The 16,709-nt window shown below is 36.9% G+C and overlaps 1 protein-coding gene across 3 annotated transcripts in view; it reads right to left on the reverse strand.

Annotated features, from left to right (window-relative positions):
• The window catches only part of WDPCP (WD repeat containing planar cell polarity effector), a 493,313-nt gene that overhangs the window by 16,704 nt on the left and 459,900 nt on the right, over positions 1 to 16,709 (reverse strand). For all 3 annotated transcript variants that reach the window (XM_033239210.1, XM_033239211.1, XM_033239209.1), the window contains exons 16-17: positions 12,270 to 12,349; positions 11,689 to 11,720 (exon numbers count right to left, since the gene is read on the reverse strand). In XM_033239210.1, the coding sequence (XP_033095101.1) occupies positions 11,689 to 11,720; positions 12,270 to 12,349 (112 nt within the window). The remainder of the gene's footprint in view (positions 1 to 11,688; positions 11,721 to 12,269; positions 12,350 to 16,709) is intronic.

Raw genomic sequence — 16,709 nt, forward strand, 5'->3', positions numbered from 1 at the left:
TTCTCCTGTCTCAGCCTCCCGAGTAGCTGGGATTACAGGCATGCGCCACCAGGCCTGGCTAATTTTTGTGTTTTTAGTAGAGACGGGGTTTCACCATGTTGGTCAGGCTGGTCTCGAACTCCTGACCTTGTGATCTGCCCACCTCAGCCTCCCAAAGTCCTGGGATTACAGACGTGAGCCGCCGTGCCTGGCTGATTTTTACTTTTGTTTATGTGGTGTATCACATTTATTGACTTGCATATGTTAAACCATCCCTACATCCCTGGTATGAAACCCACTTGATCATGGTGGATCTTTTTGCTATGTTGTTGGATTCAGTTAGCTTGTACTTTGTTAAGGAGTTTAGCATCAGTGTTCATCAAGGATATCAGTCTGTAGTTTTCTTTTTTGGTTATGTCCTTTCCTGGTTTTGGTATTAGGGTGATGCTGGCTTCATAAAATGAATTACGGAGGGTTCCTTCTTTCTCTATCTTGTGGAATAGTATCAAAAGGATTGGTATGAATTCTTCTTTGCATGTCTGATAGAAATCTGCTGTGAATCCATCTGGCCTGGACTTTTTTTGTTGTTGGTAATTTTGAAAATTACCATTTCAATCTTACTACTTGTTATTGGTCTGTTCAGGGTATCTAATTTAAGCTAGAAGGGCTGTACTTTTCCAGGAATTTATCCATCTCTTCTAGGTTTTCTAGTTTATGTGCATAAAGGTGTTCATAGTAGCCTTGAATGATCTTTTGTATTTCAGTGATATCAGTTGTAATATCTCCTGTTTTGTTTCTTAGTGAGGTTATTTGGCTTTTCTCTCTTCTTCTCTTGGTTAATCTTGCTAATGGTCTATCAATTTTATTTATCTTTTCAAAGAACCAGCTTTTTGTCTCATTTATCTTTTGTATTTTTTGTTTGTTTCAATTTCATTTAGTTCTGCTCAGACCTTGGCAGTTTTCTTATTTCTGCTGGGTATGGGTTTGGTTTCGTCTTGTTTCTGTAGTTCCTTGAGGTATGACCTTAGAATGTCAGTTTGTGCCCTTTCAGTCTTTTTGATGTAGGTGCTTAGGGCTACGAACTTTCATCTTAGCACCACCTTTGCTGTATCCCACAGGTTTTGATAGGTTGTGTCATTATTGTCATTCAGTTCAAAGAATTTTTTAATTTCCATCTTGATTTCATTTTTGACTCAGTGCTCATTCAGGAGCATGTTATTTAATTTCCATGTATTTACATGATTCTGAAGGTTCCTTTTGGAGTTGATTTCCAGTTTTATTCCACTGTGGTCTGAGAGAGTGCTTGATATCATTTCATTTTTAAAAAATTTATTGAGGCTCGTTTTATGGGCTATTACATGGTCTATGGAGAAGGTTGGAGAACCTTGGAGAAGGTTCCATGTGCTGTGTGTTCTGTGGTTGTTGGATGAAATGTTCTGTTTATATCTGTTAAGTCTGTTTGTTCTAAAGTATAGTTTAAATCCATTGTTTCTTTGTTGAGTTTCTGTCTTGATGACCTGTCTAGTGCTGTCAGTGGAGTAGTGTAGGTCTTAGGTCTATTCTTAGGTCTATTAGTAAGTAATTGTTTCTTAGGTCTATTAGTAATTGTTTTATAAATTTGGGAGGTGCAGTGTTAGGGGTGTGTGTGTGTGTGTGTGTGTGTATACACACGTGCATCTATATATATTTTTTGAGACAGAGTTTTGCTGTCACCCAGGCTGGAGTGCAGTGGTGTGATCTTGGCTCACTACAACTTCTGCCTCCTGAGTTCAAGCGATTCTCCTGCCCCAGCCTCCTGGAGTAGCTAGGACTACAGGCACATGCCACCGCAGGTGCCTCTGTTTTTAGGATTGTAATATTTCCTGTTGGACAAGGTTTTTACCATTATATAATGTCCTTCTTGGTCTCTTTTAACTGCTGTTACTTTAAAATTTGTTTTGTCTGATATAAGAATAGCTGCCCCTGCTTGCTTTTGGTGTCCATTTGCATGAAATGCCTTTTTCTGCCCTTTTAAGTTTGTGTGAGTCCTTATGTGTTAGGTGAGTCTTCTGAAGGCAGCAGAGAGTTGGTTGGTGAGTTCTTATCCATTCTGCGGTTCTGTATCTTTTAAGAGGAGCTAGGCCATTTACATTCAGTGTTAGTATCGAAATGCGAGGTGCCGTTGCATTCATTGTGCTTTCTGTTGCCTTGTACTTTGGTTTTTTTGTTGTTTTTGCTTTTTAGCATGTAGTTTTGTTTTATAGGTCCTGTGTGATTTATGCTTTAAAGAGGTATCTGTTCTGATGTGTTTCCAGAATTTGTTTCAAGATTTAGAGCTCCTTCTAGCAGTTCTTATAGTGGTAGCTTGGTAATGGCAAATTCTCTCAGCATTTGTTTGTCTGAAAGTGACTATCTTTGCTTCATATATGATGCTTACTTTTGCTGGATACTAAATTATTGGCTGATAATTGTTTTGCTTGAGGAGGCTGAAGATTGGGCACCAATCTCTTCTAGCTTGTAGGGTTTCTGCTGAGATATCTGCTGTTAATCTGATAGGTTTTCCTTTATAGGTTACCTGGTGCTTCTGTCTTACAGGTCTTAAGCTTCTTTCTTTTGTCTTAACTTTGGATAACCTGATGACAATGTGCCTAGGTGAAGATCTTTTTGCAATGAATTTTCCAGGTGTTCTTTGTGCTTCTTGTATTTGGATGTCTAGGTCTCTAGCAAGGCTGGGGAAATTTTCCTTGATTATTCCCCTGAATATGTTTTCCAAGCTTTTAGAATTCTCTTCTTCCTCAGGAACACCAATTATTTTTAAGTTTGGTCATTTAACATAATCCCAGACTTCTTGATGACTTTGTTCATATTTTCTTATTCTTTTTTCTTTGACCTTGTTGGATTGGGTTAGTTCAGAGACCTTGTTTTTGAGCTCTGAATTTCTTTCTTCTACTTGTTCAATTCTATTAGTGAGACTTTCCAGAGCATTCACCCATTTTATTTTATTTTATTTTATTTTGAGACAGAGTCTCGCCCTGTCACCCGTGGCACAGCTCAATGCAACTTCCGCCTCCTGGGTTCGAGTGATTCCCTGGCTAATTTGTCCAGCTAGTTTTTGTATTTTTACTAGAGATGGGTTTCGCTATGTTGGCTAGACTGGTCTCAAAATCTTGGCCTTATGATCTGCCTGCCTCACCCTCCCAAAGTACTGGGATTAGAGATGTGAGCCACCATGCCCGGGTGGCATTTCACATTTCTAAAAGTGTGTCCAAAGTTTCCTGAGTTTTTGGTTGTTTTTTCTTTAAGCTATCTATTTCCTTGAACATTTCTCCCTTCACTTCTTGCATCATTTTTTGGATTTCCTCACGTTAAAATTGGGCTTCACCTTTCTCTGGTTCATCCCTCTTTAGTTTAATAACTAACCTCCTAAATTCTTTTTCAGGTAAATCAGGGATTTCTTCTTCGTTTGGATCCACTGCTGGTGAACTAGTGTGATTTTTTGGGGGTGTTGAAGAGCCTTGTTTTGTCATATTACCAGGGTTTGTTTTCTGGTTCCTTCTCATTTGGGTAGGCTCTATCAGAGGGAAGGTTTAGGGCTGAAGGCTGCTGTTTAGGTTCTTTTGTCCCACAGGGTGCTCCTTTGATGTAGTGCTCTCCCCCTTTTCCTATGGATGTGGCTTCCTGTAAGCCGTACTACAGTGATTGTTGTTTCTCTTCTGGGTCTAGCCGCCCAGCAAGTTTATCCGGCTCCAGGCTGGTACTGGGGGTTGTCTGCAGAGTCCTGTGATATGAAGCATCTATGGGTCTCTCAGTTGTAAATACCAGTGTCTGTTTCAGTGGAGGTGGCAGGGCTGTGCAATGGATTCCGTGAGGGTTCTTGGCTTTGGTGGTTTAATGCTTTATTTTTGGGCTGGTTGAGCTCCTGTCAGGAGGTGCGCTTTCCAGAAAGCATCAGCTGTAGTAATATAGAGAGGGACCGGTGGTGGGCGGGGCCCCGGCACTCCCAAGATTATATGCCGTTTGTCTTCTGCTCCAGGGTGGATAGGGAAGGACCATCAGGTCGGGGTGGGGCTATGCACGTCTGAGCTCAGACTCTCTTTGGGCAGGTCTTGCTGTGACTGCTGTGGGGGATGGGAGTGAGATTCCCAGGTCACTGGAGTTGGGTACCTAGGAGGATTATGGCTGCCTCTGCAGAGAAATGTAGCTTGTCAGGGAAGTGGGGGAAAGCTGGAAGTCACTGGCCTCACCCAGCTTCCATGCAAACTGAAGGGCCTGTCTCACTCCCACCATGACCCCCAACAACAGCCCTGAGTCTCTTTCCAGGCAGAGGGCATGATGGGCTTGAAAACTTGTCCTGGGCTACCTGCCTTCCAGCTGCAAAAGAAAAGGGCCTGAATTTTAAAATAGTTTTTATCTAGTTTTGTGAAGAATCTCAATAGTAGTTGAATAGGAATAGCATTGAATCTATACATTGCTTTGGGTAGTATGGCCATTTTAACAATATTGATTCTTCCTATTCATGAGCATGGAATGTTTTTCCATTTGTGTCATCTCTGATTTCTTGGAGCAGTGTTTTGTAGTTCTCATTGTAGAGATCTTTCACCTCTTGGATTAGCTGCATTCTTAGGTATTTTATTCTTTTTGTAACAATTGTGAATGGGATTGTGTTCCTGATTTGGCTCTTGGCTTGGCTATTGTTGGTGTATAGGAATGCTGGTGATTTTTGTACATTGATTTTGTATCCTGAAACTTTGCTGAAGTTGTTTATCAGCTGAAGGAGCTTCTGGGCTGAGACTATGGGGTTCTCTAGATATAGGACCATATTGTCTATAAACAGGGATAGTTTGACTTCCTCTCATCCTATTTGGATGCCCTTGATTTCCTTCTCTTGTCTGATTGCTCTGGCTGTAACTTCCAATACTCTGTTGAATAGGAGTGGTGAGAGAGGGCATCCTTGTTTTGTGTCAGTTTTCTAGGGGAATGTTTCCAGCTTTTGCCCATTCAGTATGATTTTGGTTATGGTTTGTCATATATGGCTCTTATTATTTTGAGGTATGTTCCTTCGGAACCTAGTTTATTGAGAGCTGTTTTGTTTTGTTTTGTTTTTGAGACAGAGTCTTGCTATATTGCCCAGGCTGGAGTGCAGTCGTGCAATCTTAGCTCACTGCAATCTCTGCCTCCGCCTCCTGATTAGCTGGGACTATAGGCACACACCACCATGCCCAGCTAATTTTTGTATTTTTAGTAGAGATGGGGTTTCACCATGTTGGCCACTATGGCCTTGATCTCCTGACCTTGTGATCCACCCGCCTCAGCCTCCCAAAGTGCTGGGATTATAGGCATGAGCCACCGCTCCCAGCTGAGAGTTTTTAACATGTTAATGATATGTATGCTAAAGTGGCTAAAGAGGCTCAGTGTATAGATATCTGCAACTTACTTTGAAATGTATAAAAAATAAGATGTTTCAATATAATAAAAGTTGAAAAAAATAAGATGGATTGATAAAGGGACAGGTTAATGGACAGTTATGTGATAACACAATTATTGTAAGACATTAATGGTCAAATCCAAATAGTGGGCATATGGATGTTTACTGTACATTCTTAGAACTTTTCTGTATATTTAAAACTTTTCATAATAAAATTTTGGTAAAACGTGTTACTGAGAAGGTACATAAGTCTACATAGGTCTAGTTTGGTTCGGTCAACATTTATTGACACCTGTAGTGTTCAAAGTGATATAATAAGTATTAGGGATATAAGAATGAAGTAACTTAGATTCTTTGAGGTAGAAAGTGGCAGGAAATAAAACTGGAAAGCACAGGTTAGTTAATGGAGAGTCCATGATAAAGAGCTTGGACTTTATCCTGTGGGGTTTTAGGGAGGGGAATGGTACTTAGGTAGATTACTTTAGTAGCATTGTGGAGGCTAGATTTCAGGAGGTGGTGGTAGTGGTAGTGGGTATAGACTAAAGACAAGATAATAATTAGGAAGCAGTACTCCAAATGAAGATGATTGATTAACCTAAATTCCAGTGGTTATAGGGCTAGATTCTAGAAATATGTAGGAGCAATAATCAATTGAATTTGATTGGTTGAATTAATTGTAAGTGGGTTATAGAGAATCAAGAATGACAAAGACCACACATGAAGGAGCAAGTTTGGAGTGTGAGGGGAAAATGATGAGTTTGGTTTAAGATATCTTATGTTTTGGATATCATCTAGTCAAGGACTTCTTTATTCATACATTTTTTGCCTATATTATTTTATAAACATTCCCTATAGAATTCCATGTCTGTTGCTAACAGTAAGATGTTGAGCAAAATGCATGCAGATACTGCCTTTCAGAAAGTTACAGCCTAATAGGCTGGGTGCAGTGGCTCATGTCTGTAATCCGAGCACTTTGGGGGACCAAGGTGGGCAGATCAGTTGAGCTCAGTAGTTCGAGACCAACATGGGTAACATGGTGAAACCTCATCTGTACTAAAAATGCAAAAATTAGCTGGGAGTGGTGGCACATGCCTGTAATCTCAGCTGCTTGGGAGGCTGAGGCAGGAGAAGTGCTTGAACCCGGAGGCGGAGGTTGCAGTGAGCCAAGATCGTGCCACTGCACTGCAATCTGGGTGACAGAGTAAGACTCTGTCTCAAAAAAAAAAAAAAAAAAAAAGTTACAGCCTAGTGAAGGAGATAATTAAACCAGAGTTAGAATAAAAAGTGATATTTATGGTGATAGGAAAAGTACAAGATGGTATGGAACTTCATAGAAGGGACAGTTATCTTAACAATGGCTTGTAGGTATTATCAGTTTGAAGCCTGGGATGAAGCCTGGACTGGGGATACCAATTAATGTCTTTCTGCTGCTGATTCCTGAGAGTTGATAAAAATGTCCCAGCAACTCAGGAGGCTGAGGTGGGAGGATGGCTTGAGATTGGGAGGTCAAGGCTGCAGTAAGCTGTGATCACGCCACTGCACTCCAGTGTGGGTGACGGAGCGAGACACTGCATCTAGAAAAAAAAGTTGTTAATTTTTTCTTTTGAAACAGAGTCTCACTCTGTCGCCCAGGCTGGAGTGTGGTGGCATGACCTTGGCTCACTGCAACCACTGCCTCCTGTGTTCAAATGATTCTTGTGTCTCAGCCTGCCGAGTAGCTGGGATTACAGGCGTTTACCACCACGCCAGCTAATATTTGTTATTTTTTTATTTTTATTTTTTTTAAGTAGAGACGGGTTTTCACCATGTTGACCAGGCTGGTCTTGAATTTCTGGCCTCACGTGATCCACCCACCCCCCAGAGTGCTGGGATTACAGGTATGAACCACTAGTCCTGGCTGACAGAAAAAAAAAAAAAAGCAATTTCTTATCTGTCCACTAAAAAAGTCTAAAAGCCAAGATAAATCCAGAGAAAACAAAAGAAATGGAGAAATAGTAGATTCTAGGTGTAAGACAGGGAATTTACAAGATGAGTCTGGGACATCTCATGCCATAAAAGTTAAGCTGCTGCCAAAGACTAATAGGGTTAAAAGGACACAGGAGCCAACACATACACACAACACACACACACACACACACACACACACACACACCCCCCAAACCCCAATGGATTAAAGACAAATGTGAAAGGTAAAAACTTTAATAAAAGGAGATTATCTGTATGAGATTGGAAATAAAGAAGGACATCTTAAACAAGATATAAAAGCACACCATAAAGGTATAATGGTGCATTCTTGTCTTTAATATAGTCAAAAATTTTTTTCATCAGCCACAAAGACAGGAAAGAGATAAGCAACAACCTAGGAGGAGTTATTTGTAATACTGACAAAGGATTAGTTTCTAAAATATATAAAGACTACTGCAAATCAGTGAGAGAAAGGCAAAGAACTCAGTGGAAAATGAGTAAAACATAGGAATAGGCATTTCAAGGAAGAAGAAACAAGATCACAAGAAACATATGAAAAGATGTTCAACCTCATTATTAATCAGGCAGATACAAATTAAAACCTCAATAAGAAACCAATACACAGCTACTAGGGATGATAAACATTTAAAAACCTGAGTGTTTAAGTATTAGCAAGATGTGGAGAAATGGAAACTCTTATACTTGTTTAGTGGAAATATAAATTGGCAAAACTACTATGGGAAATATTTGAATTATTTATTAAAATTAAAGGTGTGTATTGCCTGTGACCAGAAATTTCACTCCTAAGTACATACCCTAGGAATATATAGAAGAATGTTTATAGTTGCCCTGTTCATAATAGAGAAAGCTAGAATCAACATAAATGTCCATTCCCAGAAGAATGAATAAACTGAGTAGTGGATGAATAAGTTGTATTCAGTTGGTGAAATACTATAGGCAGTGAAAATGAATATACTTACATCTATACATGTCAGCATGGCTATATTCAAAAATAATATTTAGTGAAAAAAGTGAGTAACAGGAAGAATGCACTATGTTTCCACTTCTATAAAGTTCAGAAAGAAGTAAAACTAAACAAGTTGTTAAATGAGTTTGAGACCAACAATATAGCAAGACGCTGTCTCTACAAAAAGCCCAAAATTAACTAGGTATGGTGGCATGCACCCATGGTTCTAGCTACTTAGGGGGCTGAGGTAGGATGATTGCTTATGCACAGGAGTTTGAGGTTACAGTGAGCTGTGTTCATGCCACTGCACTCCAGCCTGGGTGACAGAGTGAGACTCTTTCTCTTAAAAAAAAAAAAAAAGATTTTATTTATGGAACTTGCCTCATATGGGAAAACCATAAAGACAAGCAAAGGAATGGTTAAGACAAAATTTAAGACTGAGAGTAGATGGAAGAAGAAATGTAATTGAGGAGGGGCACCCCGGGGACTTCAAAGGTACTGCTAATGTTAATGATTTTTCTCTCAATGGTGGGATGAAGGTGATTTTTATTTTGTTTTCTGGCTTTCCATATTTCTGTATATGTGGCTTTCAGAGAGGTGATGTCATGTAGGGGTTTCTCTAGGGTTGTGGTTCTTAACCAGGGATAACTTTTTACTATCTTCCTCCTCCAAGGAGACATTTGGCAATGTCTGGAGAGTTATTTGGTTGTCGTGACTGGGGTGGGGAAACTACTGGCATTCAGTAGACAGAGGCCAGGGATTGCTGCTAAACATCTTACAATGCACAGGACAGCCCAACAGCAAATAATTATTTGGCCCAAAATGTCAACAGCACCAAGGTTCAGAAACCCTGGTCTAAGGGCCAGACTCTTTGGGTATGAATTCCAGCTCTGCACTTTACAAGCTGGGAGACAATGGGGAATTACTTAATCTCTGTGTCTCAGTATCATTGTTTATATGAGGCTAATAGTAGTATCTGTCTCATAAGTTTGTTGTGAGAATTAACTGAAATAAAACAGAAGGTATTGAGTCCAGAACCAGACAAATAATAAGTACTTGATAAATACTAACAATAATGTTTTGTTATTATTTTTGTTGAATATATTCAATTGGTTGAGAAAAAAAGAGTTGATTAAGATAAATATGTTGAAAAATATTTATTATAGCAATAGAAAATTATGCAAAGACACACATATGCACAAACCCTACTTTAAAATGTAGCATGTGGAAATTTCACATGAGAAGACCTTTGCAACCAATAATGACAGCCTGTTATAATCTATATCTTATCTGTACATAATAGCAATTTCTAAATAAGAAACCAGAGCCCTGAACATAAAGTGTGTATGAGTTAGTGCTAATCTGAATTTAAGCTATATTAGCAACTGACCTCAAAGTCTTCTGACAGATTACATTACAAAAACCATCCTGTACTTTAGTACACAAACTGATATTTCCCTTGTTCTCTGTAAAAACCCTTCCAGAAAGATCCTTGGGAAGTCAGTTTCTTGACTGGATTTCATGTACACTTGTTTATCCAAGTGGATGTGTCTGTAAAGTTGTGACAGGATGCTGTTTGCTTGTTTGTTTGCTTATTTCAAGACAGGGTCTCACTCAGTTGTTGCTCAGGGTGGAGTGCAGTGGTGTGATCTCAGCTCACTACAATCTCCAGCTTCTGGGCTCAAGTGATCTTCCCACCTTAGCCTCCTGAGTAGCTGTGACTACAGGTACACACTACTGTGCCCGGCTACTTTTTGTATTTTTAGTAGATATGGGGTTTTGCCATGTTGCCCAAGCTGGTCTCGAACTCCTGGGCTTATGCAATCCACCTTCCTTAGCTTTGCAAAGTACTTGGGTGTGAGCCACTGCACCTGGCCAGGATGTTGTTGTTGTTGTTTTAAAACAAGTATTCTAAAAGAATAAGCTATTTAAAATATATACAATTTATGGTAAAGTTTCTTGAAGCTTTAGCTAATTACACAAATTTTTAGGCATGTATATTCATCTGGCCAGGATGTTGTTGTTGTTGTTGTTGTTTTAAAACAAGTATTCTAAAAAAATAAGCTATTTAAAATATATACAATTTATGGTAAAGTTTCTTGAAGCTGTAGCGAATTAAACAAATTTTTAGGCATGTATATTCAACCGTAATATGGCGTAGTTCCCTCCAAGCAAATGAAGATTATTATTTTTATTTTTAATGCAGGTGTGTCCAGAAAGAAGTATATCGAAGCAATGATATTGATCATTACTATATATTGATCAATACTATCATACTATATAGTTCCATATAATTAGCAAAGTCCTACCACATTTGTGTTCACATTTTATGAATCACGGGATTCATAAAAATCCCGTGGAGTGTGTGGCATTATTTCTATTTTAGGAATGAAGAAGTTGAGGCTTAGAGAGATGAAATGACTTGCCCAAAGTATTAATGCTAGAAATTGTGTGACTATCATTCAGACTCAAGTTTCACAATACATCCTAGCCTTACTGAAATTGGTATAACAGGGAATTGCTATTTCCTCTCAAAACGAACTGAGATGTGGTATCAGGGACAGACATGGAGAGGGGCTCAGAACTACTTGTTAGATGTGCTATTTTACATGCATTATTTATAAAAATTATATGTAATAAAATATTTTGAATAATTTAATCATTATTATACACCTTTTATTTTTAAACTTTTTACTTTGGATAATTTCAAACATATAACAAAGAGAGAATGACATTTGCAAGCTGCTATATTACCCGCTACCCAGTTTCATCAGTTATCAACTCCTGGCTATTCTTTTTTTTTTTTCTGTGACACAGAGTCTTGCTCTGTCACCCAGGCTGGAGTGCACTGGCATGATCTTGGCTCACTGCAATTTCTGCCTCCCAGGTTCAAGTAATTCTCATGCCTCAGCCTCCCAAGCAGCTGAGATTACAGGTGCAGCCATGACACCTGGCTAATTTTTGTATTTTTAGTAGAGACGGGGTTTTGCCATGTTGGCCAGGCTAGTCTCAAACTCCTGACCTCAAGGCCAACTCCTGGTTACTCTTAATTCACCTATATCCCTTCTACTTTCTCCCTACTGAATTATTCTGAGTCAACTTGAAGATGTGTAATTTCATTTGTACATATTCTGTTATGCACAATTTTATTTTAAAATAGCTTTTAAATAATAATTACAACTTGGGAATACTGAAAAGCTGAATAGTTTTTTAGAAGCTGTTAGTATAGTTAATATAGACCAGTTAATGCAGTTAATGTAGTCCAGTTAATGTAGACCAATAGATAGCATTTCTTGAGTTCAAAATGATCATATACATTATGCTTTTCTCTTAGAATTTAAATGTCTAGTAATAAAAGGGGAAAGTGTTTTACCTGTTCTCTGCAGTCTTCTCTCAGTTCTCTGTCTAAAGTAAAAGATTAAAACATTAATTATATTAAAAATCTAATAAAGGACCTTAAGAAAAATTTTTTACAACATTAAAAACAGAAATGCTTAAAACAATAACAAGTTAAAATGCTGAAAACTCTAGAGAAATAAAAAAGCAAACCTTAACATAGTATGAAAGTACCAATCATTTTCATACATATGTGTATGGCTACCTTGGGTTACAGTATTTACTATGTATAGTATATACTATAGTATATACTAGCAGCATATCACTTGAGAGCTTATTAGAAATGCAGAGCCATAGGCTCCAGCCCAGATCTACTGAATCAGAATCAACTTTTTAACAAGATCTCCAAATTTATATATATTTATTTGTATGACCATTGAAATTTCACCTTTGTAATAATCAGGCAACTTGGTATTTTATATCAGTCACAAGCAGTCTTATACCGACTAGAAATGCTCAGAGTTTTCTTATTTTTATTAATTTACTGAAAGTTCTTACAAGCTATAACATAGTTTTTCTGTTATACTTTGAATACTTGGGTGTCTTGAATACCATTACCTTCTGCATTACAGGTATTAGTCATCAAAAATCCAGAACAGATGTCTTTTTCAAGTTCATTCCTTCTGTCAATTATTTGTCTGCAGTATATGGGTGTTTTTAATTGGGAAAAGAATTAAAAAAGAAAATTTTAAGATTAAGTATAAGTTATAGATTTTAAAGTATTAAAATATTGTAAAATTTCTGGGTTAAAAAATGTAATTAAAAAATTTCTTTGGAAACTTTCAACAATATAGTAATCATTTAAATACCATTATATTTAAAAACATAGAAAGCCACTTTTAATTTTTCCACCATTAAATATTTTACAGGACATCGAGCAGTTAAATTAAACTTTAACATACAAATAATGTATTTTACATATGAAGTTTTAAGAGAAACAATCATGGAAACCAAATGTGATGCTCTGAACTCATGGTTATTAGAAAATTAAAATGAATGATAAAGTTTTATAAACTTGTAAAAGTAATTCACTTTTGATGTAGAAACTCCCCCGCCAAAACATAGAAAAAGAATAATATAAATATCCAGAACTGTTCTCTGGATATTTAGCTCCACTACTTATTATTATGTATCTTTTAAAAAATAAAACTGAGATAATGTGGTCTTGTGAAATTTCATGTCATCTTTCACTTATTATATATTTTTGTTTTAAAATTTTTACTGTTTATATGTTACAATTGACTTTCTTAAGGTATAGAGTTTTGTGAATGTTAACAGATGTTTAGATTCTTATTACCATTACAAACAATATAGAACAGTTTCATCATGCCAAAAAAACCTCCCTTATATACTTTATAGTCACACCCCCCTCAACCTATACATCCTGGCAACCACAGAAATGTTCTTCATAACTATAGTTTTGACTTTACGAATGTCATATAATTGGAATTATACCATATAAACTTTTGTGACTGGCTTCTGTCATTCAGTATAATGCCCTGATATTCATCCAAGTTGTTAAATATGTATCAGTGGTTCACTGCTTTTTATTGCTGAGCCGTATTCCATTACAGATGCGTGTACCAGTTTATTTATTCACCTGTTGAAGGGCGTTTTTCTCAGTTTTTGAAAATTATGAATAAAACTGCCACAAGCATTCATGTACAGATTGTTGCGTGAACCTGATTTTAGTTTTCTAGTGTAAATACTTAATGGGATTGTTGAATCATATGGTAAATACATGTTTAACTTTATAAGAAACTGCAAAACTGTTTCCCAGAAGAGTTGTACCATTTTATATTACATCTCATGCAACAATGAATGAGAGTTCAGTTACTTTGCATCATCCTCACCAGCACTTGAAATTGTCAGTATTTTAAAAAATTATTCAGATTCTAATAGGTATACAGAGGTATCTCATCATAGTTTTAATTTCAGTTTCCCAAATAGCTAATGATATTAAATTTGTTTGCTATTCATGTATTTCCTTATTGAAATGTTCATCCAAGTCTTTTGACCACTGTAATTGGGCTGTTTTCTTACTGTTGAGCTTTGAGAGTTCTTTATATATTCTGGATACAACACCTTTGCTGGATATGTGACTTGCAAATATTTGCTCCCATCATACAGCTTGTCTTTTCAGGGTCCTAATAGTGCCTTCTGAGGAACAACAGTTGATGAAGTTACCAAGTTTTAAAAAATGGATCATGCTTTTAGTGTGTAGTTGGAGAATTCTTTGTTAATCCAGGTCACAAATATTTCCTCCTATGCTTTCTTCTAAAAGTTTGATAAAAGTTTTACATTTTATATTTAGATCTATGATTTATTTTTAGTTAATTTTTGAGAGTAATGTATGAGGTTTAGTTTGAGATTCTTTGTGTGTCTGTGTGTTCATAGATGTCCATTGTGCCAATACCATTTGTTGAAAAACTATCCTTTCTCCATTGAATTACCTTTGTACTTTTGTCAAAAATCAGCTGGGCATATTTATATGGGTCTATTTCTGGGTTATATGTTCTGTTTCATTAATCTGTGTGTCTGTCCTTTTACTAATACCATAATTTCTTGATTAGTTATAGCTTTGGGGATGGCAAACCACAGTCCCTAGGCCAAATCCAGTTCATACATATTTTATTAAATAAAGTTTTATTGGAATACATTCATTTTATATTATCTATGGCTGCTTCCTTGCTATGATGACAGAGTTAAGTAGTTGTGACACACTATGTGACCTGCAAAATCAAAAATCTTTACTAAATGACCCTTTACAGAAAATGTTTGTCAGCTCCTGCTTTAGCAGAAGTCCTAAGATCATGTTTGATTCTTCCAACATTATTTCCCTTTTTCAAAATGTTTTTTGTTATTCTAGCTTCTTTGTCTCTTTGTATAAATTTTAGAATCAGCTTGTTGATATCTTTAAAAAATTCTTCTGGGATTTTGATCAGAATTTTATCAAATCTTTAGATTAATCAGAAATCTTTAGATTAGTCAGGAGACAGCTGACATCTTTACTATATTGAGTCTTCAAACCATAAACACGTCTCTCCATTTATTTATTTATTTATTTGACAGAGTCTCACTCTGTCGCTCAGGCTGGAGTGCAGTGGCAGGATCTTGCCTCACTGCAACCTCTGCCCCCTGGATTCCAGGGATTCTCCTGCCTCAGCCTCCTGAGTAGCTGGGACTACAGGCACGTGCCACCGCACCTGGCTAATTTTTTTTATTTTGTATTTTTAATAGAGACAGGGTTTCATCATGTTGCCCAGGCTGGTCTCAAACTCCTGACCTCAGGTGATCCGCCCGCCTTGGCCTCCTAAAGTGCTGGGATTACAGGCATGAGCCACCATGCCCGGCCCATTTATTTTAATCTTCTTAAGTTTTTAGCATACAGATGGAATGTTTTCTTAGATTTATAATATTTCATTTATTTTGGAGCTACTGTAATTTAAAAAGCTTTTTTGGTTTTCAATTGTACATTACTAGTATATAGAAATACAACTGGGCCGGGGCGGTGGCTCATGCCTGTAATCCCAGCACTTTGGGCGGCTGAGGCAGGCAGATTGCCTGAGGTCAGGAGTTCGAGACCAGTCTGGCCAACATGGTAAAACCCCATCTCTATTAAAAATACAAAAAAAATAAGACGGGTGTGGTGGCATGCACCTGTAATCCCATCTACTAGGGAGGCTGAGGCAGGGGAATTGCTTGAACCAGGGAGGTGGAGGTTGCAGTGAGCCAAGGTCATGCCATTGCACTCTAGCTGGGCGACAGAGTGAGATTCTGTCTCAAAAAAAAAAAAAAAAAAAAGAAATACAATTGATTTTTATGTGTTGACCATATATCTTGTGACCTTGCTAAATGCACTTACTTGTTGTAGGAACCTTTTTGTCTGCAAAAAGGGATGGTTTCATTTCTTGTTTAGTGCAGTGTTGCATAAGAGTGGTAAAAGTGGACATTTTTACCATGTTTCCAATCTTACAAGGAAAACATTCAATCTTTCTCTATCAAGTAGGATAATAGCTCTAGTATTCTTTTTTTCCTTCTTGGTAGAAACTCTCTATAGTTTGAGGAAGCCCCCTTCTACTCCTAGTTTTCTGTTTTTTTTTTTTTTTAAATCATGAATGGGTATGGAATTTTGTCAGACATGCTTTTTATACTAGTTGATTTGATCAGTTGATTTTTCTGATTTATACTTTTAAAATTGTGGATTCCATTAATTTTTGAATATTGAATAAGCTGTGCATTCCCAAGATAAATCCCACTTAATTCTGGTATATTATTATTTTTATATATTGCTAAATTCTTAATTCTTGTTGAGGATTTTTACTTCTATATTTATGAGAGACAGTAGTCTATAGTTTTTTTGTACTGTCTTTTTTTTTTTCTCTTTTTAAAAAAATTCCATGGGACTGCTTGATATCTTTTTTTGTACTGTCTTTGGGTAGTAGCCTCAAAATGAGCTGGGGTGTGTTGAGTCATCATCTTATATTTTCTGAAAGAAATGTGCACAATTGATAGTATATTTTTCTCAACGAATTCACCAGTGAAACCATAGGGACCTGGAGATATCTTTTACAGAGTTTTTTGTTTTGTTTTAAACTACAAATTTAATTCCTTTAATAGCCATAGGATTCAGATGATCTCTTTCATTTTCTGCCAGTTTGGCAGTTTGTGGCTTTCAAGGAATTATTCCATTCAAACTATGTTGTTAAGCTTATTTGCATACAGTAGTTCATGACATTATGTTTTATCTACTTAATGTCGGTAAAGTTTAAGATAATATACCGTCTTTCATTCCTGATATCAATAATCTATGTCTTCTTTTTCTCTTTGTCTGACTAGAGTTTTATCAATGTTGTTGATCTTTTCAAACAGGCTTTTGACTTCATTAATTTTTCTGTTTTCAACTTCAATAATATATGCTCTTTATTATTTACTTTCTTCTGCTTCCGTTGAGTTTACTTTGCTTTTCTTCCTCCAGTCCCTTTATATGGAAGTTTA

Source organism: Trachypithecus francoisi, unplaced genomic scaffold (genome assembly GCF_009764315.1).
Source record: "Trachypithecus francoisi isolate TF-2019V2 unplaced genomic scaffold, Tfra_2.0 Lachesis_group17, whole genome shotgun sequence".
NCBI lineage: Eukaryota > Metazoa > Chordata > Mammalia > Primates > Cercopithecidae > Trachypithecus > Trachypithecus francoisi.